The 25,658-nt window shown below is 44.5% G+C and overlaps 1 protein-coding gene across 1 annotated transcript; it reads left to right on the top strand.

Annotated features, from left to right (window-relative positions):
* The first annotated feature begins 856 nt into the window (after nucleotides 1–856).
* On the top strand, nucleotides 857–20,514 carry mylkb (myosin light chain kinase b). Its single transcript, XM_057851550.1, has 18 exons — nucleotides 857–1,974; nucleotides 5,391–5,507; nucleotides 5,728–5,790; nucleotides 6,354–6,401; nucleotides 6,465–6,592; nucleotides 6,657–6,813; nucleotides 10,177–10,367; nucleotides 10,490–10,604; nucleotides 10,676–10,708; nucleotides 10,838–10,928; nucleotides 11,043–11,246; nucleotides 13,183–13,400; nucleotides 13,477–13,600; nucleotides 13,997–14,149; nucleotides 15,249–15,463; nucleotides 15,575–15,703; nucleotides 15,775–15,887; nucleotides 19,617–20,514. The coding sequence occupies exons 1-18, from the start codon at nucleotides 1,599–1,601 to the stop codon at nucleotides 19,740–19,742; spliced, it is 2,601 nt and encodes an 866-aa protein (XP_057707533.1). The 5' UTR covers nucleotides 857–1,598; the 3' UTR covers nucleotides 19,743–20,514.
* Nucleotides 20,515–25,658: the final 5,144 nt, after the last annotated feature.

Below are 25,658 nucleotides of genomic sequence, written 5' to 3'. Positions count from 1 at the left end.
CCTGCACGTGTGTGTGTGAGTGCGTGCGTGCGTATGTCCTAGCTGGTCTTGACCATATAAGGAGTTTGCCTTTCCTTTTCTCTCCCATCCACATTTGACGGTGCACGCGCGCGCGTGCTCCCGTTTAATGAGATGTTCCGTTTGAGTGAATGCACGTGTCCGTGCGTGTGTCAAAGTTGCTTGCAAAATCAGCTCACAAGTCAAATGAGCACTTGGAAGACTCAAACGCATCAACAAGCTTCCTCTTGTTGAAAAAGCTAAATAAAGACTGGCTGCCATAGACGGTAATAGACGTCCAATCCGTTGGACTTTGGAGAGCAGCTTTTTTTTTTCATTTATTTACAAAGAGTAAAGCAATGACACGATCATCTTGAAAATGTCATTTAAAATATATTTTTGATAAAAAAATAGGGGGGAAAAACATAAAAATTCTTTTTTAAATGCCAAAAAAACAAAAGGAAAAAAACAATCAAATGTATTTGTATTTATTTTTTTAAATGTAGTACATTTCAATGCTACGTTTTTTGAAAAAAATCATCAAATGTTTGCTGCCATCGACAGCAATAGGCATCCAATTTAATGAATGGGATGTCTATCGCCGCCAATGGCAGCCAAAACCACTGTCGTCACGACAATTACGGTCCGAAAAATGTATCCATCCCGCTGTTTCTGATCATGTGACAAACGTGACCACTTTTTAAAATTTTGTTTTGTTTTCATGTACTGGCTGATTTTTCCATGCTTGTATTATCCGCTCGCCCGCCCGGCCGGCCGGCCCCTCCCCCAGACATAAACAGCCCCCACCCCCCGCCGGGTGGTCCCGCTATAGCTAAAATTCCGCCGTAATCCCTCCACGGGTTGGCGGTAAACAACCGCCGAGGCTCCCTCAGGTGCGCCCGTGACATCACTTCCCGACCGAGCGCCGATCGATCGTGATCGCCCTGACTTTTCAGGAAAAACTAAAATAGAATAGTATGCCCCAGGAACGATGTCGAGCGCGCTCCGTCGATCTTCGGGTCCCATGACCTTATTTGGCCACGCCGTTCACTTGATGTGATGTAAGCAGCGGCGGCGGAACGGCAGGGGGCGGGGCAGGGGCCAGCGCTCCTCTTCCAGGCCGGGGGCTTTAACCCAGCTGTTTATTCTCTCGCTGGCTCCATCCGCCAAGGAAGAGGAGGAGGCGACGGCGGCAACAGAGTCAGTCCACAGAGGCAGGAGGCCCGGCCGGCGGGGAACCTGCACATCCCTCAGGAAGGAGACCAGAGATAAGGACTAGCAGGAATTCCAGCAAGGAGTTGCAGAGAGAATCCGCACTGGCAGGAGGCCAAGCAGAGAACACCTTAAGGACCTCAATAAGAAGAATAGGAGGTCAAACAAGGAACCACAAAAGATAAAAGACCGCTGAAGAGAGGGAGTTGCACAGGGTGGTTCCGCGCCGGCAGCAGGCCGAACAAGAAACATCTGAAGAACGCCGACTACGAGAAGAAGAGGAAACAGGAGGCTGAACAAGGAAGCGCAAAAACTAGAACAACTCTGAAGAAGAAGAAATAAAAGGAAGAGGTGATCAAACCGAGGGGCGCGGGCGCCGCGTCACCGCCATGGATTTTAAGGCCAACTTAAAGGGGGTCAAGGCCAAGACGGAGGACGAGCGCAAAGTGGCCAGCGGCGCTGCGCAGCAAATGGACTTCCGCTCCGTGCTGGGGAAGAAGGGAGGCGCCAGCAAGGTCGAGAAGAACCCCGCCACCACCGCGGACTCTAAGAAGAAGAACGGAGGGAGCGCGGGAAAGATGGTCAACAACTGCGTGGCAGACGGGGCGCCCAAGTTTGCCCAGAAGCTGAGCGACGTGACGGTGGTGGACGGACAGCGCCTGCACCTGCAGTGCCGGCTGGACGGCGAGGGCGACGTCGACGTCATGTGGACACTGGACGGAAAACTCGTCAAAGCGTCCAAGTTCATCGTTCTCAAAAACCAAGGTCGGCAAGCGTGCCATGTTTGCGGGCATTTTAGGAGTTACTCGTTTTCGCCAGGTTGGCCGGGGACATGGTCGGCTGCCATTGACGGCGATAGACATCCAATTCATTTGAAATAGCCGGCCCTCCAGTTCAGAAGGATTGGACGTCTAACGCCGTCGATGCTACTGCTAGGCAAAGGCAGACGAAGGGTTCAACATGAAACAATAACATACAGAAATGCCAATGTCGAGCAAGGTAACGTTGAGGATTAAGATTATGCCTCAAAAGCTAACATGCAAATAGTTAGCACTGGTAAATGATCATTAACTGATAGCCAGACAAAAGCAATGGTTCACCTTGGAACAATTGTTGCCTAAGATAGCACACGCTAGCATGCAGGATGATGAATATTTGTGCCACAAATGCTAACATGCTAACAGTCAGCACTGGAATACGATCATTACCTGCTACCTTAGGCAGCTAGACAAGACAATGGTTCAACTTGGAACAATTGTTGCTATAATCCTAACACAGCAGAGGACAAAATGCAGTGTGATGGATATTGTGCCTAAAATGTCAACGTGCTAAAGGTTAACACTAATGAATGATCATTGACAGCTAGCCGCAAAGGTTCAACTTGGAGCAGTGGTTGTTAAAATGCTAACATAGCGCACGATAGCATGCATGAGGATGATTATTTGTGCCCGGAAAAAAATGACCAAACGTCCTCTTTTGCCCGGACAAGTCCTACTTTCACATAGTATCCTCGTGGTCCGGGCGGGTTTTATAAATTCATAAAAATGTCCGGTTTTTATGATTTTTCATGGGACCAATTTGAAGAGAATCCCTCCGGCCGCTGGGTGGCAGCGCCTGCCTTCGATGACATGGCTCCTAGTAGTAGGGAGGGAAGGAGTAGGTCTTCTTGTTTTTGTTGGCAGTTTACCCCTATCATGAGGCATTACAGCCATATACTGGGTTGACGATTTGGCCACAACGCCTGAAGTTTTTTACGATAAATACGTATATAATGGCAACTGTTGACTTCTGTCGGAGCTTTGACTGTAAAATCCCGTTTGGTGTCGCATCGTTGCGCTGCCACTGATTGTAAACTTTTATAGCAAAGTTTGATTTTGCCTCAGCTAACTATCAGTAAGCTAAACCGCGCTAGGCATTATGGGAAACGTAGTTTTTAACTGCTACGTTTGGAAACATGCTGGTTGAATAGTTTGCACACAAACAAAAACCGAAATAATTTGACAATCTAGAACATTGAATGAGAATATCAATTGAATGGGAATAATAATTTGTCAAGGACAATTGTCGTGATAGTAATTTATAAAAATGTTTAGATGGCACATAGCCTACTGTGTGTATGTGTATTGGCTGGACTACATTTCTATGAGTCTGCATTATATATTATACGTGTATACATACATACATACATACATATATATATATATATTTTTTTTTTAAAGTCATTATTTATTTATTTATTTTCAAACTGCATTTTTCCATCCAGAGTGAGGGGACACACTTTAAATATATTAAAGTGATATAGACCCTACCCACGTGACGTCACAACTCCGCTCTCCTGACTGGTGCCGCCCACTTGTCCGTCAACACATCGTGTTGACCTGTTACGGCTACGTACATTCCTCCTATTTACGGCGTGTTTTTCTGCTCGTTAACATTAATAATCAAAATGGTGAAGGCGTGTGTGGCGGTCGGTTGCAATAACAGAGAAGATAGACGGAGAGACTTGAAGTTCTACCGGATTCCGAGAGACACGGAGAGGAGAGAGCGAGATGGGCTGCTGCAATTCGACGAGAAAACTGGGCTCCAAACGATTACCACAGATTATGTAGTAGTCATTTTATATCTGGTAAGATGCATTCAATATATATTTAGAGGGTTTTGGGCTGACAACCACAATTAAGATCATTGCTAGGCTAATCGCCGACAACATACACGTTTGTATGTAGTGAGAGTGCTATCGCTAAACCATATAAACATTAAAAGCCCTAGCTCCATTGACAAATGACATGAAATACATTAGACTTGACAGTGGATGTTAGCAAGAACCAAAGATTTTGAATTGAAAATTTCGTAACTCACCTTCCGAGCACAAGATTCCTGCCGAATTTTCGTGTACGAGGACCTGTTTCACCCAACCAGCAACGTAGCATTTATAAGCCTCCAAGCTCTTAAAAGTTTTTCAAACTTTCGTGAGAATAGGCTGATTTTGTGTGGACAAGATAGTTGTAAATATCAGGGTCAGGCAGAGACGGCGAAGGCAGCCGGTCAAAAATCATCGATTTAGGCATCAAATATGGATCTGGCGACTGTATAGAACGAAGCTTTTCCACATAACGCCTTTTATGCAACACATCCAGTGAGTTTACGGCATCAGAAAGCACCGGGTCTTCCATGAAATGCATTTTAAATTCCTCGATCAATTGAAACCAATGCTAATACAGAGACAAAATGACGGACAAGTGGGCGGAACCATACATGACGTCGGTGGGTAGGGTATATTGGCATCTTTGAGTGAACTTCGAGTAAAATTCAAGTATCTTGAGGCCAGGCTGAGTGTCCTCTATTTTGAAAATCAAAATATGGTCACCCTACATTAACAGCTAGCTGCAAAAGTTCAACTTGGAAACATTATTGCTAAAATAATAACATAGCGCACGATAGCATGACTGAGAATGAATATTTGTGCCCGGATTGCTGACATGCTAGCAGCAAAAACTCCTCATTAATTGCTAGCCAAACATAGGCAATTGTTCATCTTGGAACGATTGCTGCTAAAATGCTAACAAAGCATGCTGGACACTTGTGCCCCGAATGCTAACATGCTAAAAATTAGCACTGAAAACTGATAATTAACTGCGAACAAGACAACGGCAAGTGTTTAAATTGGCCGATTGATATGAAAATGATTTTTGCTAAAATGCTAACATAGCGCAAACTGGCATGGATGAAGATTGTGTCTCACGTGCTAACATGCAAGGTTCGACTTGGGGCAATTGTTGCTAAAATGCTAACATAGCGCAAGATAGCATGCATGAGTGTGCCCGGAATGCCGACATGCAAACAGATGGCCCCAAAAAGTCATCATAACTGCTCGCCAAACAATGGCAATTTTTCATTTTGGAACGATTGCTGCTAAAATGCTAACAAAGCATGCACAAAGCTGGACATTTTTGCCTCAAATGCTAACAGTCGTTTGGGCCGATTGATGCTAAAAGGATTTTTGCTAAAATGCTAACATAACGCAAACTAGCATGGATGAAGATTGCGTCTCAAGTGCTAGCCTGCAAATAATTAGCATTTGAAACATGTTTATTTATGATTACATTGCAGTGCCGACGATGGAAATGGAGTCTCGTGTTTTTTAATATATCTAATCTAAACATTGAAATGGTATGCAACAGGTGGCGTTTGCTCGCTGAGCATCGACAAAGCCTTGCCCGAGGACGAAGGCGTGTACAAATGCAAAGTGGAGAACTCGGCGGGTCGGGACGAGTGTTCTTGTTTGGTTCTGGTGGACGGTAACAACTATTTCCTTCATTTTCATGCATATTTCAATTACTTTCAGGAAGTAGTTTCGTTGATTCCATAGGCATCGGCATTACACAGACTTACGTTGACAATAATACGACGGAAGTGATTAGCATTGAGCTACTTGAGCTGACGTTTGCTGGCGCTCGTATCTTACGTTTTTGCTCTCAAGTCAAGTTGCTAAAGTGATGAAGCGGTTTGCCTTCCCAGATCCTCCGGAAAAGTCGGCAGCTGACAAGGATTCCAAGAAGAAGACGGCCGCCACCTCAGAGAGTAAGTTGAGCAAATATTAACGCTTAACTCGAGGTCGGCTTCCTTCTTCGCACACTGGGCGCCGTTGACGGATCGAGACGTCCGATTCCTTTTGACGGGGAGAAGGAATCGGACATCGCGCTTTCGGTGGCACTCAAATGTGAGCATTCAGAGTGGACTGCATTGAAAATGTGGATGGGAAAAAATACCAACTCCTATTACATATACAGTATGTGGGGAGCTCCCCTCAACTAAATGAAGACAAGAAAGAGACTCACTTATGTCCCAATAAGGACATGTCGGCTGGAAACTCTGCTTTCACGCACACACACACACACACACACACACACACACACACGCTCTCTTTTCATGCTGTACTAACTCAGTTAGTGTAAAGATTAAGCAAGTAAAAAATGGGGATGGCAGCGAGTAAACTTCGCTGCCACCTTCCCACTTCAAATGGATTGGACGTCGTCCAGTGATAAACTCATTGATAGACGGTGGATTGAACGCCACAGATAAGAGTTCAATGTAAACACGGGCATATTATGAACTAACGGAATGGAATGCACGTGTGTTGTCAGGCGAAGCGCGAATAAAGAAGCCTACAGCCAAGACACCTCCCAAACAAGGTAGGTTAGGGTTATGGTTAAGGTTAGGCGTCCGTGCTTTTTGACGTGTTCCCGTGCGTGCAGCGTTGCCGCCCAACATCGTGGAGTTCCCGGAGGACATGAAGATCCTAGCCGGGGAAAAGGTGGAGATCTTGTGCAAGTTCACGGGAGCGCCGCCGATCAACTGCACGTGGCTCAAGTTCAGGAAACCGGTAAAGCGTCGGTAAAGAAGCGGACGGGCGTTTACACGCGCGTCACGGGTCCGAATGTTTGCAGATCCAGGAGGGCGCGGCGGGGACGTCCATTAGCAGCAGCGACAGCAGCAGTTTGCTGAGCATCGCCAGCGGACAGCAGGAGCACTGCGGCTGCTACACCGTCGAGCTGAGGAACCAATATGGCCTCCGCCAGGCCGCCCTCAACCTCACCATCGTGGGTGAGTCATTAGCATCTTAGCATTAGCGGATGTCATTTTCCAATTTAACCAAAACAAGCAAAGTGAGCAAAACCAGACTGAAAACCGGGACAATTCCTGATCATTTGGAGGCATTCACACAGGTCACTGCCTGATGAGTTCGGGTCATTCCTGTTTAATTTTGGTCACTTCCTATTGATTTTGGGGCATTTCTGGGTTACTTCCTGTCGATTTTGTGTTACTTCTTGTGAAGGCCGTAGGTTTGGTCTCAACATTGGTAAGGACAATATTGCGAATGGGACATTAATAAGACCAAACAGATTGGCCGAATGGGGGTCAGGGCTACATTTCTCACGAATTTGAACCTAATTAATTGATATGCTAAATCAGGGGTGCTCATGACGTCGATCAGTATTGACCAGTCAATAGCAAAGCTAGTGAGGCTAGCTCCCGCCTAAAAATACTTTTTTTTTTAAATGTACATAATTATGATTGTTGTGTGTATGTTGTGTTGTGTGAGCTACATATGAGGTTAAGCAGCACCCCTCTCTCTCTAAGCAGCTTCTTGCTAACATTTTTGTAGTTCCATAATTTCCAGCATAGCTCACTACATTTCTCACAGTTTATTTAATATTAACAGTAGGGCAGTCAAACGATTAATATTTTTAATCGAGTTAATCACAGCATAAAAATTACTCAATCGTTATTAATCGCAATTCAAACCATCTATAAAATATGCCATATTTTTCGGTAAATTATTGTTGGAATGGAAAGATGAGACACAAGACGGATCTATACATTCAACATACTGTACATAAGTACTGTATTTGTTTATTATAACAATAAATCAACAAGATGCCATTATCATTAACATTCTGTTAAAGCGATCCATGGATAGAACGACTTGTAGTTCTTAAAAGATAAATGTTAGTACAAGTTATAGAAATTTTATATTAAAAACCCTCTTAATGTTTTCGTTTTGATAAAATTTGTAAAATTTTCAATTAAAAAATAAACTAGTAGCTTGCCATTGTTGATGTCAATGATTACACAACGCTCATGGTGCTGAAACCCATAAAATCAGTCGCACCCAAGCGCCAGCAGAGGGCGACAAAACACCAAAAAACACATGTAACAAGTGGGCATGACACTGTGCTGTCATTTTAATCTGTTTGAGTGGGGCATGTGCGTTAATTGCGTCAAATATTTCAAACATTATTAATTTAAAAAATTAATTACCGCCCGTTAACGCGATAATTTTGACAGCCCTAATAAACAGTAGAAAACACAAAGAGAAGGACACTTCTCTTGAAGCATCTTCGTACTTGGGTTTTGCAGGTTAGCAAGCTGACACAGTTTAATTTTATGCTAACACTGATGCAGGTCGGACCTACAGTAGCAAAATTAATGGTGTGTCCCCCACTTCCAAAACAATGATGTATTTTTACATTTCTAACAGTGGCTGCTGCTGGCTGAAAAAAACTTTTCCCATCTCTAATATCTAATGTGCGTGTGTGTGAGGGTCAAGTCATCAGCCAATCAAATGTGCGTTTGGGAGGAAAAAATGGACAGGCACATTCAGCCAAGTGAAAAAAGATGTGCATGTAAATCTAAACATAATGAAAATAATTCATTTGTGGGGTCATTTACAACAATTAAAACATATGCGAAGACATATATATGACCTATAATGAAAATAAGGTTGCTTAAAGGTTGGTGGGGACAATTTGAGCATCATGAAAAGTTGATAGTGTTTTGTCCCAACCGTCCCTATGCAAACCTACGCCCTTGTTTCTTGTTGATTTTTGGGTCGCTTCAATGTTGATTTTGTGGCATTTCTTGGTCACTTGTTGATTTTGTGTCAATTCCTGTTGTCGGGCGTATTGGGGCCACTTACTGCTCGTATTGGGTCACTTCCTGTTGACTTTGAAGCAATTCAGGGATTTTTTGGGGGGGTTAAAAATAACATGTTTTTGTGGGTACTCTGAGTGCCATTGGAAATGAATTGTCATTGAAAATGCATGGGGAAGTTTTTGTCAAATTTTGGCGGAGCCGTACATTGCCAAAAAAACGCCTTCATGTTTTTAATGGTGAATTTTCTTTTTGTTTTTAATGGGTAAATTATTATTCAGACAAAACCTGTAGGAGAAGTAGCATTTTGAAAATTGGAAACAACATATTTGGGCTATTGGAAATGAATGAATAAACTGTTTTTGGTACAACCGTCAAACGTTAGGGGCAAAAAAAAACAAATGGACCATGTGTCAGGTGAGTTTCCCCTCATCTAGTATTTTAGGTGTTTACATCTTCGTCTGGGTCAGGTCTTTGTCCTTAAGTCAGAGCGTGGGTGCGTACGTGCCACCGTGTCGCCACGCTCAGCTAAGCGTCCGCGCGCAATGAGCGCTCTTTGTTTGGGGAAACATGAAGGGAGCCTGGCTGGATGCCTTTTATGGCAGCGCTCCCTTTTCCTTTTAGCTCGCTAGCAAGCTAGCTAACCTTCGGGTGACCTCCTTCTCTACTTTGCCCAAGAAAAGACAAGTCAGAAATCTTACTAAACAAACCGCGCCATCTCAAACTGTTCCAACTTCCTTAGCATCTTTAGGGTGAGCTGAGAAGTAACTAGCCTCGCTTGTTGTTGAAATGTTGTATTCGGACACGATATGTAATTGCATAAGTGGCCATAATCCGTTATTTGATGTCATGGAGTCAATTTGATTTTTCTCTACTCCTGATTGTAATGGAGGATATTTATGAATTTTATTTGACCCAAAATCAACATGAAGTGACCAAAATTAACAGGATGTCACCCCTGTCAGCCAGGGAACACATGGAATGGAAACGCCCGAGGAAGCGTCCGCGCAAACGTTGGCTAGAGCAGCTAGAAGAGAATCTTGTGAATGTTAGGGTAACGAGCGGGACGGGCGCCCGGACGGACCTGCGCTAGGAGGTCATCCGCTGAGTGAAGTGCGAAAGTAAACTCATCGAAGCACCTCCCTGACACGACGCGTGCCCCCAACATGACCTGACCTGAAGTCACCTTGAAATGACCGCAGATTGGTAGCGAGTGCCCAAAATAAACGGCAAGTATCCAAAATCAAGAGGAAGTGACCCAGAAATGCCTAAAAATGGATAGAAGTGACTTGAATGGCCTAAAAACCAACAGGAAGTGACCAAAATACACAGCAAGTAAGCCAAAAATAAACAGCAAGTTAACCATAATGATCCCCAATCAACAGGAAGTGATTTGAAAATGGCCCAAAATCAACAGAAACTACATGAGCTGACTTGAAAACTATTTACTGTTGACTCGTCAACCGCCATTGATTGAATGCCTCATAATTGAAAGTCTCGAGTTTTTCTTTCAAAATGTCCTTGGTCCTCCAGACAAGCCGGACCCGCCGGCGAAGGTTCCGGCCCTATCCGACGTGAGGCGTTCCAGTCTGACGCTGTCGTGGTACGGTCCCACCTACGACGGCGGCAGCGCCGTCCAGACCTACCACCTTGAGATGCGCAACTCTGTGGAGCAGGAGTGGAAGCCGCTGGTGTCTTGCAACAGCACGTCCTACAATGTCCAAGTGCGTCCAGATCTCTGATTATGTCTAAAACTGCAAGTTCCACCACATTACTGTTAACAGCTAGCTTGGCCCAGATGCGCAAAGACACCTAACAAAAGCCCCTTCTTATCGTGCATTTGCAGAACCTTCTTCCGGAGCGCCAGTACAAGTTCCGGATCCGAGCCGAGAACATCTACGGCATCAGCGAGCCCAGCGCCGAGTCCGAGGAGGTCACCGTGGGCCTGGTGGACGATAACAGTGAGGAGAGCGAGCGGAGAGATCCGAACCGGCAGGGAATGACTCCTTTTCTTCTTCTCCTTTGTGCACAGAGAACCAGGAGGAAGCGGAAGAAGAGGATGACGGTACGGCTACTCTTACTTCCTGTCACTTACACCGAAAATGCATCGTCGGAATCATGCGACATCGTTAATTTCATCCATTTTATGAATTCGACTTGACTTAAATGCGTAAAATTGCCGTTGCTCTGACAGACTCTGAGAAGGAGCCGGACTACAGGCAGGTGACGGTCCGAACCGACGTGAAGGTGAAGGAGCTGTACGACGTTGAGGAGAGGCTGGGAACGTAGGTTTCTTGCGGCGTGTGCGCCAGCTAGTCCCGTTAGCCTAACCACATCAAGATAAAGATGCTATCATTGGTCGACCTTGGGGAAAAAAATAGCACTTTTTCCTATGACAGGGGCAAGTTTGGTCAGGTGTTCAAGCTGGTGGAGAAAGCCACCAAGAAGGTGTGGGCGGGCAAGTTCATTAAAGCGTACTCGGCCAAGGACAAAGAAAACGTTCGGCAAGAGATCGGCATCATGAACAGTCTCCACCATCCCAAGCTGGTCCAGTGTGTGGACGCCTTCGAGGGAAAGTCTGACATTGTGGTGGTTTTGGAGATGTAAGTGTGTTCCTTTGACGTCAGTCGCTGCTTTTGGTGACTTGGGGTCTTCTGTTTCCGGACCGAATATCTGTCTGTTTTTTTATTACGATGGATTGGCTCCAAGTTTGGGTTACTTTGGGTTGCGGGTTACTTACTTCCTGTTCATTTTGGAGCATGTCCTTCCTGTTCATTTTGGGGCATTTCCAGGTCATTTTGTACTCTTTTGGTAGCAGGGCCAAGAACCAAAAGTGGTATCTGCCATGTGGCAAAATGGATTTTGCCATGTGGCTTTTTTTTTTTTTTTTGCCATGTGGCATTTTTTTGCCATTTAGCAAAATGGATTTTGCCATCTGGCATTTTTTTTTGCCATGGGGCATTCCTTTTGCCATCTGGTAAAATGGATTTTGCCCTGTGGCATTTTTTACCATGTGGCAAAATGGATTTTGCCGTGTGAAAATGTTTTGCCATGTGGCCAAACTGATTTTGCCCTGTGGCATTTTTGTTGCCATGTGGCAAAATGGATTTTGCAATGTGGCAATTTTTTTGCCATGTGGCAAAACTGATTTTGCCATAGGGCATTTTTTGCCATGTGGGATTTTTTTTTGCCACATTGCAAAAAAAAAAAAAGCCACATGGCAAAATCCATTGTGCCACGTGGCAAAAAAAATCCCACATGGCAAAAAAAATGTATTTTGCCATGTGGCAATTTTTTGCCATGTAGCAAAACTGATTTTGCCATGGGGCATTTTTTTGGTATTTGGCAAAATGGATTTTGGTTTGTCGCATTTTTTGAGGGGGTTATGTGGGATTTGTGGGGGGGTGTATGGCAATTTTGAAGGCCATGCACGTCCATGCCATTGACGGCTATGAACGTCCAAATTTTCCGTTCATTTCAAATGGCAGAAAAACATGTTTGGCTGTGATTTTTGACCATACACTTTACATTACAGCGCATTAACATTCAACTGACACCCAAGTCAGGCTATGCCATTGACGGCTATGCATGTCCAAATTTTTCATTCACATCAAATGGCAAAAAGAACATGCGCAGCTGTGATTTATGACCATACACTTAGCATTACAGCGCACTGACATTCAAGTGGCACCCAAGTCACGCTATGCCATTGACGGCTATGCACGTCCAAATTTTCCATTTATTTTAAATAGCAGAAAAATATGTGTGGCTGATTTTTGACCATACACTTAGCATTACAGCGCATTAACATTCAATTGGCAACCAAGTCAGGCTATGCCATTGACGGCTATGCACGTCCAAATTTTCCTAATTCCAAATCCATTTTGCCACATACCAAAAAAAAATGCCACATGTCAAAATCCATTTTGCCACATGGCAAAAAAATGCCACATGGCAAAATCCATTTGGCCACATGGAAAATACCACTTTCTGGTTTTGCTGTTACTCCATTTTGGGCCACTTCCTTTTGATTTTGGGTTATTTACAGGTCAATTCTTATTGATTGGGTAACTTACCGTTGACTTTTGGGCATTTACGGGTCACTTCCTATTGATGTTGGACCATACTCGGGTCACTTCCCATTGAGTTTGAGACATTTGCAGGTCGATTCTTATTGATTGGGTCACTTCCTGTTGATTTTGCGGCATTTATGAGTCACGTCCTGTCGGTTTTGCTGCATTCCTGGGTTGCTTCCTGTTCAATTATGGCCATTATATTCAGTCACTTCCTGTTGATTTTGGCCCACTTCCTATTCATTTCGGGAAGTGTGGATTGAGTGAAATGGCATTACCCTTAGAAGTTGTTCCTAAACATTTCAAACTATTGTCAAATGTTTTTTTGTTGTTGAAGCCGAATCCTATCGAATTGTACTTGATAAAAGCACTGCAGTGGTTTCGTGTATTTCTTTTGCGTGCCACTAGAGGGAGCCCAGGTGGCATAACATTTGACATGATGATTTGACGGGTGCGTGCGGTGCAGGATCTCCGGGGGTGAGCTGTTCGAGCGCATCATCGACGAGGACTTTGAGCTGTCGGAGCGTGAAGTCATCAAGTACATGCTCCAGATCGTGGACGGGGTGGGCTTCATTCACAAACAGGGCATCGTGCACCTTGACCTCAAACCCGAGAACATCATGTGCGTCAACAAGATCGGAAGCAAGATCAAACTCATTGATTTTGGCCTGGCCAGGCGGCTAGGTGACTGACCCGGCTTCCGACTTACTCCCTTACATAGGTCCTTCCTAGACCTGTTGTGTCTCCCTCCCTTTCGCAGAAAATGCCGGAACCCTGAAAGTTTTGTTCGGAACGCCCGAGTTTGTCGCGCCCGAAGTCATCAACTACGAAGCCATCAGTTACCCCACTGACATGTGGAGCATCGGCGTCATATGCTACATTCTGTGAGTAGTGCACTTCCTCTTGATTTTGGGGCATTTGCAGGTTCATTGTGGGTTACATTCTGTTGATTTTCGCTCATTCCTAGGTCACTTCCTGTTCATTTGGGTCACTTCCCATTAATATTGGGGCGTGTATGTATGTAACGGGACAAAACGGGTTGGACGAGTTTGAAAATGTTTAGTGCCGCCTTATGTCTGTGGGTTGGCGTGGCTCATTGGTAGAGTAATCTTTCCCCAACCCTGAGGTTGTGGGTTCGAATTGTCCGTCCTGATGAACTCATCTAAGTATCCTTGGGAAAGATACTGAAGCCCACGTTGCTCCTGGTGCCGCGTCACCAGTAGGCAGATGAGGATATAGACTATTCAAGTGTAACTCCATTTACCATCCATCCATTTTAGGCTAAGCGGCCTGTCGCCTTTCATGGGCGACAACGACAACGAGACGTTGGCCAACGTGACTTCGGCCACGTGGGACTTTGAGGACGAGGCTTTTGACGAGATCTCGGACGACGCCAAAGACTTCATCACCAGGCTGCTCAAGAAGGACATGAAGTTAGCTTTCTCTCTCGCTTTCGTTCTTCATCTAGAGCGGGCTGGTGTGGGGCGAGGGCGGGGCGGGGCTTGCCGCATTTTGACCCAGGCGCTCACTGGTACATATCGCATCTATTGAGAATTACAGGTAGTCCCGGATTACGAACGAGTTCCGTTCCTACGCTAGCAACGTAACCCGAATTTCTGCGTGAGTCAAAATGAATCCTTTAAAAATTTTAAAGACTATCCAAAAGTACCGTACAGTGGTACCTCGACATATGATCACTTCGACACACGAGCTTTTCGAAATCTGCCGTAAACTTTCACTCGCCATTTGTTTCTACATCTGATGGCATGCTCAAAATTCGACATGACAGCGCCGCAGACGGACGCACAGCAGATTTTCTTGTGAGGGAAATCAACACAGGTTTCAAAAAGGTTGGAACAGGTGGCAAAAAAGGAAGAAGGTGGCGCTTACCATTGAAATGAAGACGCAAATGATAGAAAAAAAAAAAAATAATAATAATGCATTTTATTTATAATGCACTTTACATTTGAAATGTACTTCCTTAATCTAAGTACATGTCAGGCCAAGACTTGAATGGAACAACACTTCTTTATTCAGTGTGCTTCTCAGCATATATGTCACAGAGACATCACAGAGATTCCTTTTATACTGTAATACCACACCCACAGGAAGTGCACACTATGGCAACAGCAGTGTGACATAAATATGTCACATCTCTGAGCGTGGGGTGCGCATCCGTGAACTGGCTCCGTGATCTCCACGGTCCTCCTCCAACCTCCGTTTGCCAGTTTTTATAAGTTAAGGTGACGATTACAATATTATTGTGGTAACATCGCCAAAGAAATCGCCAGCTTCGTCAGGTTTTTATCATTTATTTCAGAACTTGTCCAACACAACACGCCTACTGTCTGCCGCAGCTGACGGTGTTCTGACACTGACGTTGACACTGACACAAAATGGCCGCCATGTGCGATTTGTGCATCTACGATACGTGCGATATCTACGACGGGCATTTCCGAGATTTGAGGATCCATTTTGATGATTTTTGTCCAAAACCGTGAAGATGTAGGACCATTTTTTTCTGAATTGCAGGGCACGTCTAAGCTGCCCCCAGTGCCTGGAGCACAGCTGGCTGAAGCAGGACACCAACACCATGAAGGCCAAGAAATTGTCCAAGGAGAGGATGAAGAAGTACATCCTCAGGAAGAAGTGGCAGAAGACGGGCCACGCTATCAAAGCCATTGGCAGACTCTCCTCCATGGCCATGATGGCGGGGGTCCACGCCAAGAGGGGCTCGCCCACCGAAGGTACCCGTCCCATCAAGATAGGCTAGCTCGCTTACGGCAAGCCTTTTCTTAGCAGAGTCAGTCAATATGAATAAAAGGTAGCAAATCTGAGGCGGCCGACGCACGTTTCAGAGGACAACCAGTTTCTGGAGTGCTTGGAGCTGGAACACAAGGCCGAGTGCAAGCCCAGCTTCAGCTCCGTCATCAAAGACGTGGAGGTGGTGGAGGGCAGCGCCGCGCGTTTTGACTGCAAGATCGAAGGTACGCCACAAAGCGGACGCCGCTACGGTCAAAACGGTTGACGAGCTAACGGCGTAGGCTGCCTTCCACAGGTTACCCGGACCCAGAAGTGGTTTGGTACAAGGACGAGCAGCCCATCAAGGAGACCAGACACTTTCAGATCGACTACGACGAGGACGGCAACTGCAGCTTGGTCATTTCCGAGGTGCCTGGCTTTCAAACAAAAATCACACACCAAAAAAATGATGGGCTACTCAATTCATAGTACCGTACTACTCTTGTTACGTGGATGGAAGCGCTGCTGTCACCGATTTCAAATGTACTCAATTACTTAGTTAACGGCAGGTACAACAATCCTTTTTTTTGTAGAAAAAGTTACTTTTTTGAACAGATGTACCAAATGGGGAAGACATTGACAGATGAGTTAGTAAGTACTTAAAATTGGGTTTGTAATACTTATGTAATAATAGTCTTGTACAATATGGGCACAATAGTAATAGTAGCCATTTTTTTCTGCTCCTCTCATGTTATGTTAGCCATGCTCATGAGCAAATTTCTTATGGAGGCTACCTCCCTAGCAATCATAGCATTTGTATCACTGCTCGCAATTGCTATTTGAAGACAGTCTTATATTATTATTGTAACATTGCCCATGTCTGTGACGGTGAGCCACATTCAATAGGGCGGCTTTTCCTGCAGCTTCTTCAGATGTTAGCATGCAGATGAAAAATGGAGGAATCTGACCTTTTAGCCAGATTGACGTTATCTCGCCAGCCGAACCGCTGGACCCGTGCTGGCACAGCTCCAACGACCCGGGCCGGCCAAAAGGCCAAACGCCACGCGTTCACCTTAGTCTTAATTTCTTGTACTGACTCTATTTTGAAAGCTGGAAGAAGGCTTCGAAACACAAGTTGACAATTAATTCAGGTCGACAGTGATCAAACAGCAAGGCGAAACAGCAACAGACCCAGGCAAGGAGGCAGACTCAGGGTCACCGTATCACAAGTCAACAAAAGGTTCCCGAGGAAAATGACGATTAGTTAAACATTGTCTTTTTGAAGGCTCTCTCGGGGTGAGCCGTGGGCAGGAAGAGGGGTGTGTTTGGGTCTTCTTCTGTTGCAGATTTGGGCGGTCAAGTTTGTGCGTCACTGTTGCTGGGTCATAGTGAATGAAGCAACTGAGGTGGGAGGTTCAGCCTGCCTTGACGTCTGAGAGGCGCCGAGCTATCAAACTTAAGAGTTGCGTTTGTTATCGGGTGTTGTGGTAGTACAGGACGTCTCGCCATTTGTTCTGGACTGTCCTGAAGAGCTGATTGTGGGATTTGGTGTTGCAGACATGAGCTTGTAGATGTCTTGCCTGTCACCTGGTAGTCAGCGTCAAGCTTGCTCACTCAGCTCCATGACGCACGCGTTGGGCTTCCGTGGTCAGAGGCGTCATGTACAGTGTATCACAAAAATGAGTACACCCCTCGCATTTCCGCAGATACTTAATTATATCTTTTCATGGGCCAACACTGACAAAATGACACTTTGACACAATGACAAGTAATCTGTGTTCAGCTTATATAATAGAGTAAATTTATTTACCCTCAAAATATAGCCATTAATATCTAAACCCCTGGCAACAAAAGTGAGTACACCCCTTTGAAAAAACGTACATCCCTAAATGTCCAAATTGAGTACTGCTTGTCATGTTTCCTCCACAATGTCATGTGACTCGGTAAAGGAGTGCTGTCAGCATTGCTGCAGAGATTGAAGGGGTGGGGGTCTGCCTGTTCGTGCTCAGACCATACGCCACACTACACATCAAATTGGTGTGCATGGCTGTCAGCCCAGGAGGAAGCCTCTTCTGAAGACGGTACACAAGAATGCCTGCAAACAATTTGCTGAAGGCGGGCGGGCTTTCTTCAGAAGAGGCTTCCTCCTGGGGTGACAGCCATGCACACCAATTTGATGTATGGTCTGAGCACTAACAGGCTGACCCCCCACCTCTTCAATCGCTGCAGCAATGCTGACAGCACTCCTGTAACGAGTCACATGACATTTTGGAGGGAAAATGACAAGCAGTACTCAGTTTGGACATTTAGGGATGTACGTTTTTTCAAAGGGGTGTACTCACTTTTGTTGCCAGGGGTTATATATTAATGGCTACATTTTGAGTTATTTTGAGGGGAAAATAGATTAACTGTTATATAACCTGCACACAGACTACTTTTCATTGTGTCAAAGTATCATTTTGTCAGTGTTGTCCCAATAAAGATATACCGTATTGGCCCGAATATAAGACGATGTTTTTTGCACTGAAATAAGATTGAAAAAGAGGAGGTCGTCTTATAACTGCGGCCTAAAAAAAAAAAAAAAAAAAAAAAAAAAACTGCGGCCTAGACATATACCCATTCACGACGCTTGATGGCGCCAGTCATCAATGAATCGAAGGCTGAACGCGACTCGGGCGGCCAAAGCGAACCCCTGACACGAAGAAGAAAGTGGTAAGAAGGAAAAGAGAAGAAAATACCGGTAATAGAAGAGATAACCGAAAATGGAGAAACTTCGCGACAATTTGGAGAAAAGTGGGTCGAAGATTGGCCAGGTTAACCGGTGTTTGGCCATTCCTTACTACGCGGCGAAACGTCCTACACAATGCTCAGGGCGCTTGCATATGCATTCACACGCATGCGCACATCGGTTGGAAGCGGCGAGTACTCACTATTTTTGTTTTTATTTAGTTATTTAGAACCTTTTCACAGCCTCAAAGATACTTTTTGCATGTATTACCCTCTCATACTTTTAACCATTGTGTTTTTTTGTGTTAGCTTTGAAGCAGTTGACCACATTAGTCACGTAGCGTATTTAAACCGTCCTTATTTGACATAACTACATTTAAGTATTTTCTGCAGGCATTTCTTTAGTACGTTATTCCTGTATGCATCTAAACAAAACAAGTTTAGAGCACACGGTAGTAATTTAGGTGTCAAATTCGACTAATGTAGGACGTTTCGCTGATGTAGGACATTTTGGCAGAACACCGGCAGCTGAGGAGAAGTTATGACGCAAACTTCAAGTTGATGGTGGTAAATGAGGCGGTGTCTTCAAACAACTGCAAAGCGGCTGTGAAATATGGTGTCACAGAGTGTAATGTACGGAGATGTAGAGCTCAAAAAGATCGCCTAAAAAATGCTCACAGTCAGAGAAAAACTTTCCGTGGTCGTTTCTGTATAAAAATTAATTTGGTGTTCAAAAAGTCTTTTTTCAAACTTGAGTCTTGAAAAAGAGGGGGTCGTCTTATAATCGGGGTCGTCTTATATTCGGGCCAATACGGTACTTAAATATCAGCAGAAATGCGAGGGGTGTACTCACTTTTGTGATACACTGTATCTCTTAAACCCTATGTCAAATATATGCTATTCATTTTATATTGGGTATGTTAGAGTAATACAAACAGTCAAACAGTAAATACGAGAAAATATACTATTCCCTGATTGATTGTATTAGGTGTGTTAGAGTAATACAAACAGTTGAGCGGTAGGTACAAGAAACCATTCTTTACATTTTTTTTTCTTTTTAATGTCCTGAAAATGTTTTAAAACATAATTGAGTAGTTGATTTTTTTTTTTTTTCAACATAATTTACTGACCCATGGTTCAATTCTAGGTTTCGTGGGTCACTTCTTATCCATTTTGGGGCCTTCCTGGGACTGATTTTGGCTCCCTTCATTTTGAATGAGCTAATCAGAAACAAAAGTGATTTAAAATATAATTGAATAGTCGTTCCAAAAAATCGGACTAGTTGTTAAGTTCAAAATGATAGATTTAAAAATGACTGAACAAATGACAAGTTGCTATGTTCCACCTCCGACAACAACGTGCCTGCAGAAATTCAACACGTAAGCTCTAGGTGTGAAACCTTAGGGACGTGGTCCTCTCTTTCCGCCACAGGTGTCGGGCGACGACGACGCCAAGTATACGGTGAAGGCCGTCAACAATCTGGGCGAAGCCACCTGCACCGCCGAGCTACTGGTGGAGGTCATGGCCGGAGAGGAAGAGGAGGAAGAGGAGGAGTGAGCCCGCGGCTTATGGACTCCGGCGGGAGGAAAGCAGCTCGGACGGGAAGTGGCGCCGTTGCACTTCCTTACCGGAGACCGGGAAGACGACGCCGGCCGGCATATTCACAGAGATGGGTCAAATCGGGGCCGCTTCGTTCGTTTCCGCCAATGACGGCAAGGCCTTCCGGTTGACCCGCCTCTGTCAATACTCTGGTTATTTATAATTACACACACAATGTTTGTCATGTAGAGGTGCATGCGTAAGTGCGTGCGTGCGCAAGTGTGAGCGCGAATGCCTTAAAGCCACACGGAAACATTTTTGCGGTGTTCACCTGTGCCTTCACTACACGGTCGTGATGACGCCATCGCCGTGACGTCACGCGGACAAGCTCACGGCGACGGCGGCGCTCCAGGAAGATAGATGTTGCAAAAAATTCTGTGACAGAAATTGTGCCACCAAAAGAAGAAAAAAAAATCAGTGGCAAAAATACCAGTCATTCTTCTGCAAAAATATGAGTGCCAAAAATTGTGTTGCCGGGTTGAACCCAAAGTGCAAAACAAGCCGGGAGCGCCATCCGAACGGCGGTGTTGCGTCACGTGACGTCACTTTCCGTTTTGCGCACAGCAGTCACAGTGGGGTGCGTGTGCATACTTTTGAATTCACAATTCTATAGCGACTTTGATGCACGCACAAGTGTACTTCCTTCTTTCGTGGATTAATGATTTCTTGTGTATTTATTCCAACAGTTTCCTGCTTTCGTAAATCCAATAAACATCAAAACACTAGGAAATCTCGTCTTCCAATTCATCATTTTCGCTCACTTCCTTTCATTGAACTCATCGGTCTTTGTCAGGTGACGTAACGCTTGCAACAGCTGCAGCGCATTGTGGGTCGAATCGCCATTTTGGAGGGTCACTTATTGTAAACAACAGAACAGTGAGAATCGTCTTTGCTTTCATCATTGCCTTTGATAAAATGGCACACTCGCGTTGTGTGAAAGGCTGCCATACTAAATCACACGACAAAAATGGCAGCAAAGTTGACCTCGACGTAAGATTTTTTTCGTTTTCCCACTTGGAAAAGAGGTTATGGACAGCATGTTGAGGAACTAACGAAGCGGCGTCGGATGGCATCACTTTCGGCACCAAATCTCCCTTCATGCGTGGTTGCTCTCGGCATTTTCGTAAAGGCAAGTCAGCTTTTTTTTTTGGATTAAATATTGATACTGAATATGCTGCTTTTTTTATTTCTAAAGTTGCTATTTTCTCATTGGCTAACCTTACCTAGCTAGCCTCACTTGTAAACTACAGGCAAAGAGGGAGGGCAGTGGAAATGGGTTAATCTGTTCGTGATAAATCAGTGTTTAATTTATTCAGTCATCGTTTATAAAAACATTACAGGGTGATATGAAAGATAAAGGTAAACAGCAAAAATGCAAAGAAATATTTATCAATGCGTGAGATTTCCTCTTGTGATCTGAGAGATCTGATGGGATGGTGGTTAGGATTGTGAAATGCCATGGAAACATCCAATCTTACCTAGCTTTCTAAATAAAACCTAACACGATTGCAGGTGAACCAACTTATGAAATGATGGAGACTGAACCAGACTGGGCACCATCCCTATACATCTGGGACACACATCTGTTACACCGACAAACACTGCGCGCTCTGCAAGACGAAGTAGGCGTGAGCAGTCACGGAAAGACACACTGCAAGCACCAGAGATGGGGGTCCAGCAGGATGCAAACATTGAAGATCTGCAGACCAAGGAGGGACCATCTGAGCCTGGTGAAATAAACAGTCACCAACAGAAGGAGGAGGGGACACCTGATGCCGGAGAAGAAAGTGGTCAGCTACAGACTGAAGAGGGGACACATGAAGCTGGAGAAGAAGGTGGTCAGCTAATCACAGAGGATGAGAGGCACAACACCAGTCAGGATGTGACACAGACTGAATGTGACCTGTGTGTGCTCAGGCGTGCCGAGGTAAACCGTCTGCTGGAACAAAACGGAGAGCTGCGGCGTGAACTTAAATGAGCGCAGGATGTCTGATGATTTCTTTAGAGAGGATGATGAAAAAGTACTATACTGGTCTGCCAAACCTGGGAACCTTTATGGTATTATTCCAATTTTTGATGCCTCTCACTCCCTTTTAAATGCTCCTCTTAACCTCCAAGCGCCTTCAATTGGATCTGCCTGCGCAACCCCTAGCTCATCTGTTTCGTGTTTCCCCAAAGACAGTGAACAGAACATTCAATGAAATTGTGTCATTTGTTGCATGCAAAATTGAGGCGTTTGATTGTATGGCCAGATAGAGACACTCTGCACACAATTATGCCTCACCAGTTTGTGGAGGCCTTTGGACACAGAGTGGCAGTGATTATTGACCGTTTTGAAATTTTCACTGAGAAACCATCACATCTGAAAGCACGTGCCCAAATGTTTTCCAGACCACACTATAAAGTACTTAATAGGCATTAGACCCATGGGAGCCATTTGTTTCTTATCAAAAGGCCGTAGAGGTCGTACAAGTGATAAACATATAACCCTGAACAGTGGTTTTCTTGATTATTTGTTTCCTGGGGACATCATCTTGGCTGAGAGAGGTTTTGACACACAGGAATGTGTGGGCATGTTGTGTGCAGAGGTCAAACTCCCAGCATTTACAAAAGGCCGCTGTCAGTTAGCAGCTAGAGATGTGGAGGAAACTAGGAAAATCGCACATTTGAGAATCCATGTTGAAAGGGTCATCGGAAATGTTTGTCAGATGTATAACAGGAAACATACCCATAAACATGATTCTTCCATGTGAAGGTGAAGAAGCCACAATGTTGGATAAGGTTGTCACTGTGTGCTGTGCCCTGACAAACCATTGCCCAACAATAGTTTAGTACAATTAGTTTTCTTTTTGGAGTATTTGTGCAAGCAAAGTCTTTAGAGGACTTAAACCTGTTTAATAAAGTGTGTCAATGACAATTTTGAAGTCTTCTGGACTATTTGCCTCTCTTAAGTACATAAAGAACGAGTGTTGGTTTTGATCATGAAAACTACTTTCCTTTATTAATTACACTCAACCAATTTTGCGGAGATCAACACTGAATAGGAAATACAATGTTTGCTAACAAAACGAGAAGCTTGACAGTTTTACTTTTCGAGATGATCATTTTTACTAAAATTCTCAAAACACAGCAGCAGCACAATGGAAAATAGCAATACAAGGAAATACAAAATATGTGCATACGAAGTCAAATAAATAACACTAGTTGTAGAGTAACATGTTTAAGCAAATTTGTCCCACTTCGCATGACAAGTCCTTCATTGAGAGAAGTGCACATCTTTGCATGGCAACATTGAAACAATAAATTGTGCAATATACATGAAGTTGCATGTCATTATGACAGTTCCTTCACCTGTTTTAGTCATGTGATGTTTAAGATGATATTCAAGGTACAATTCAAATTCAACAATGTTCAAGTAAGAGCTGTATCATGTTTCTGAGAGGAGCAGCAAGAGCCGATCCAAAAGTCTTCTTTAGCCGTGGCATGTTCTAGACCAACACAACTTAAATGGAACCACACAATGGGGCAGTTTTGATCGTGTCATCTTCCTTCTCTGGTCCAACTTGACTGCTCTTCCCTTTTTCCTGGACTTCTTTGTTTCTGAAGTCATTTCCTTTCTGCAACAGAGATCTCTGCAAGTGGTGCCTGTCTTGCACCCCGAGTGAAGTAGCAGCTCACCACTTCAGGTAGACACACGCGCTCAAAAAATTGCTGAGCCTTTTTCAAGAGAGCTCTCCAGAGTTGCGGGTCAGGCAGCACACACAGTCTTTCAGAGTGCACACAACAAAATCACAATACTCAGCATCTGTGACAAAAATTTGCGTCTGTACCTGTTTGTAATATGGATGACCCTTCTTATGCTGAAGCTCTCAGGCCACTATTGCCATTGTCTCCACGGTTGCATGCCTCCTCAACAGTAGTGTCACGATACTTGTAAGGGCATTTTATTTCGACGCAGCCTTTTCCACAGCAAGTGCACTGCACACTCCCATCCGGCGATGCTCCAGTCTGAGGACAGTTTGGCTTTATGGTAAATCCACACTGACTCATCTCAAAGCCACAGTGATGTTTGTCAGTCTGCAGTCTGTACTGTGTTTGCGCTCTCTCTTCATTTTGTCTTCCCCATGCAGTAGCAGCACATCGGTTTGTTGCACTGTTGTTGGGACAACAAACTGCCTTCACTGTGGACAGTGCAGGCTTGTCCAAGTCTGACACATAGACTGCATGCATATTGGACGTTGTAATCCTTCCAGTGCAAAAGGGATACCAAGCTGAAGATCTGTGCTGTGGTCTGGTGGTTTTTTCTATCTATTGTGCCTGCTCAAGTGAAATGTCTGCCTCTCTTGACAAGGTTTTGCAGTGCAGGCGCAAAGCGGATAATTCACTGCCATCCATTTTATCATCAGCTGTAGGCGCAGTGAATCTGGTGCTGAAAATGGCTGCACTGAGTCTGCAAATGCATCACAAAATGCCGGGAGATTTGACAGAATTGCAGCATTTGGGGATACTTTCTGCAGTTCACTAAAATATGAAGTCCACTGATCCTGTGTTGAAATGCCAAATGTACAGTTGTTCATCCAAGTCCTTTAAGCAGACATGTCACCTTCCTCACTATCCAGGAGTTTATCAAGGGTTTTTCTTTTAGCTTTTGCAGTAGTGAAGTCTATTTATTGTCCTGCTTCTGCCCCCACTTTACTAATGCTGCTTGGTACCATCTAGTATGCAGGTTATCCACTTACTGTTGTTGTCTCTCTGCATCTGAGAACCGCCTCCAGCTTAAACATCATAGCTGCAACATGTGTGCACGTCTCCGCTATCCAAGCCATACATGTGCAGTGACCTGATATGGCTTCTGATGGTTCGATGATGGCCCAGGCCTTGAGTGGTGTATCAATGAGGCGTCGGGAGTGCAAGACCTGTAGACAACCAGTGTTGGGAATAACGCCGTTACGTAAGGGCGTTATTTTTTCAGTAACGGGGTAATCTAACTAATTACTTTTTCCGCCGTTACTGTTACTGGCGGTCAAAAGCGGTGCGTTACTTACTCTGAATAAATTGAAGAAACTACCAGCCGTGTCGAGCCGAGACTCTGCTCTGTTGATTTGTCATCCAAGACTTGGGGTGCGTTCAGGTTCGAGAATAGCGCACGTACTTCTGACTCCAAGCTGTTTGTCCCTGCTCATTCAATTAGACAATGCTTTCCTAAGTTTGGTAATGTTTCTGTGTTTGCCAGCCTCGTTCCCATCTCCCACTGTCAGCCAGCAATAATCCTGCTTCCATCTTGAGGACGGCAGACGCTTTGAAGGTGACGTGACTTGTCGGGAAACGGGCCTACCTGAATGCAGCCCCTCGAGAGATGCGATGGAAGTGATTGTGATTGGCTGAGGGTTAGAGTCATGTGTCTTGGTAAGCCAATCAGAGCCGGTGATTTCACAAGCAACCCGGAACAGCGCGTGCGGCAAACACACACAAATGGTAAATGGTGTTATACTTATATAGCGCTTTTCCACCTTAGCAAAACAGATGCACAGGGTCGGGATGGCAGAGCATTCAGAAGAAAAATTGTCCTTTAAGAGGTGGAGATATAGACACTATTTGAAGTTTGTCGAAATTAAAGGAAAGAACCTGCATGTAATGTGTCATTTATGTCCCGGGGCAAAGCTTTTGTCGACATCTGTGGTAAGCAATTCAAATCTGCTGAAGCACCTAACAAGTTAACTACCTGTCTGTTCTTCTCTATTCCACTGACTCGAATATTGCTCAGAAAATTTCAAATTCTTTGACATACAACAAGTTCTTTTTAAAGTAACGGAAATAGTTACTTTCCCTGGTAACTAGTTACTCTTACTATAGAGTAATTCCGTTACTAACTCA

This window comes from Corythoichthys intestinalis, chromosome 12, assembly GCF_030265065.1.
Source record: "Corythoichthys intestinalis isolate RoL2023-P3 chromosome 12, ASM3026506v1, whole genome shotgun sequence".
NCBI lineage: Eukaryota > Metazoa > Chordata > Actinopteri > Syngnathiformes > Syngnathidae > Corythoichthys > Corythoichthys intestinalis.
Note: the sequence above shows the minus strand (reverse complement) of the source record. Positions and strands in the feature narration are given on the sequence as shown.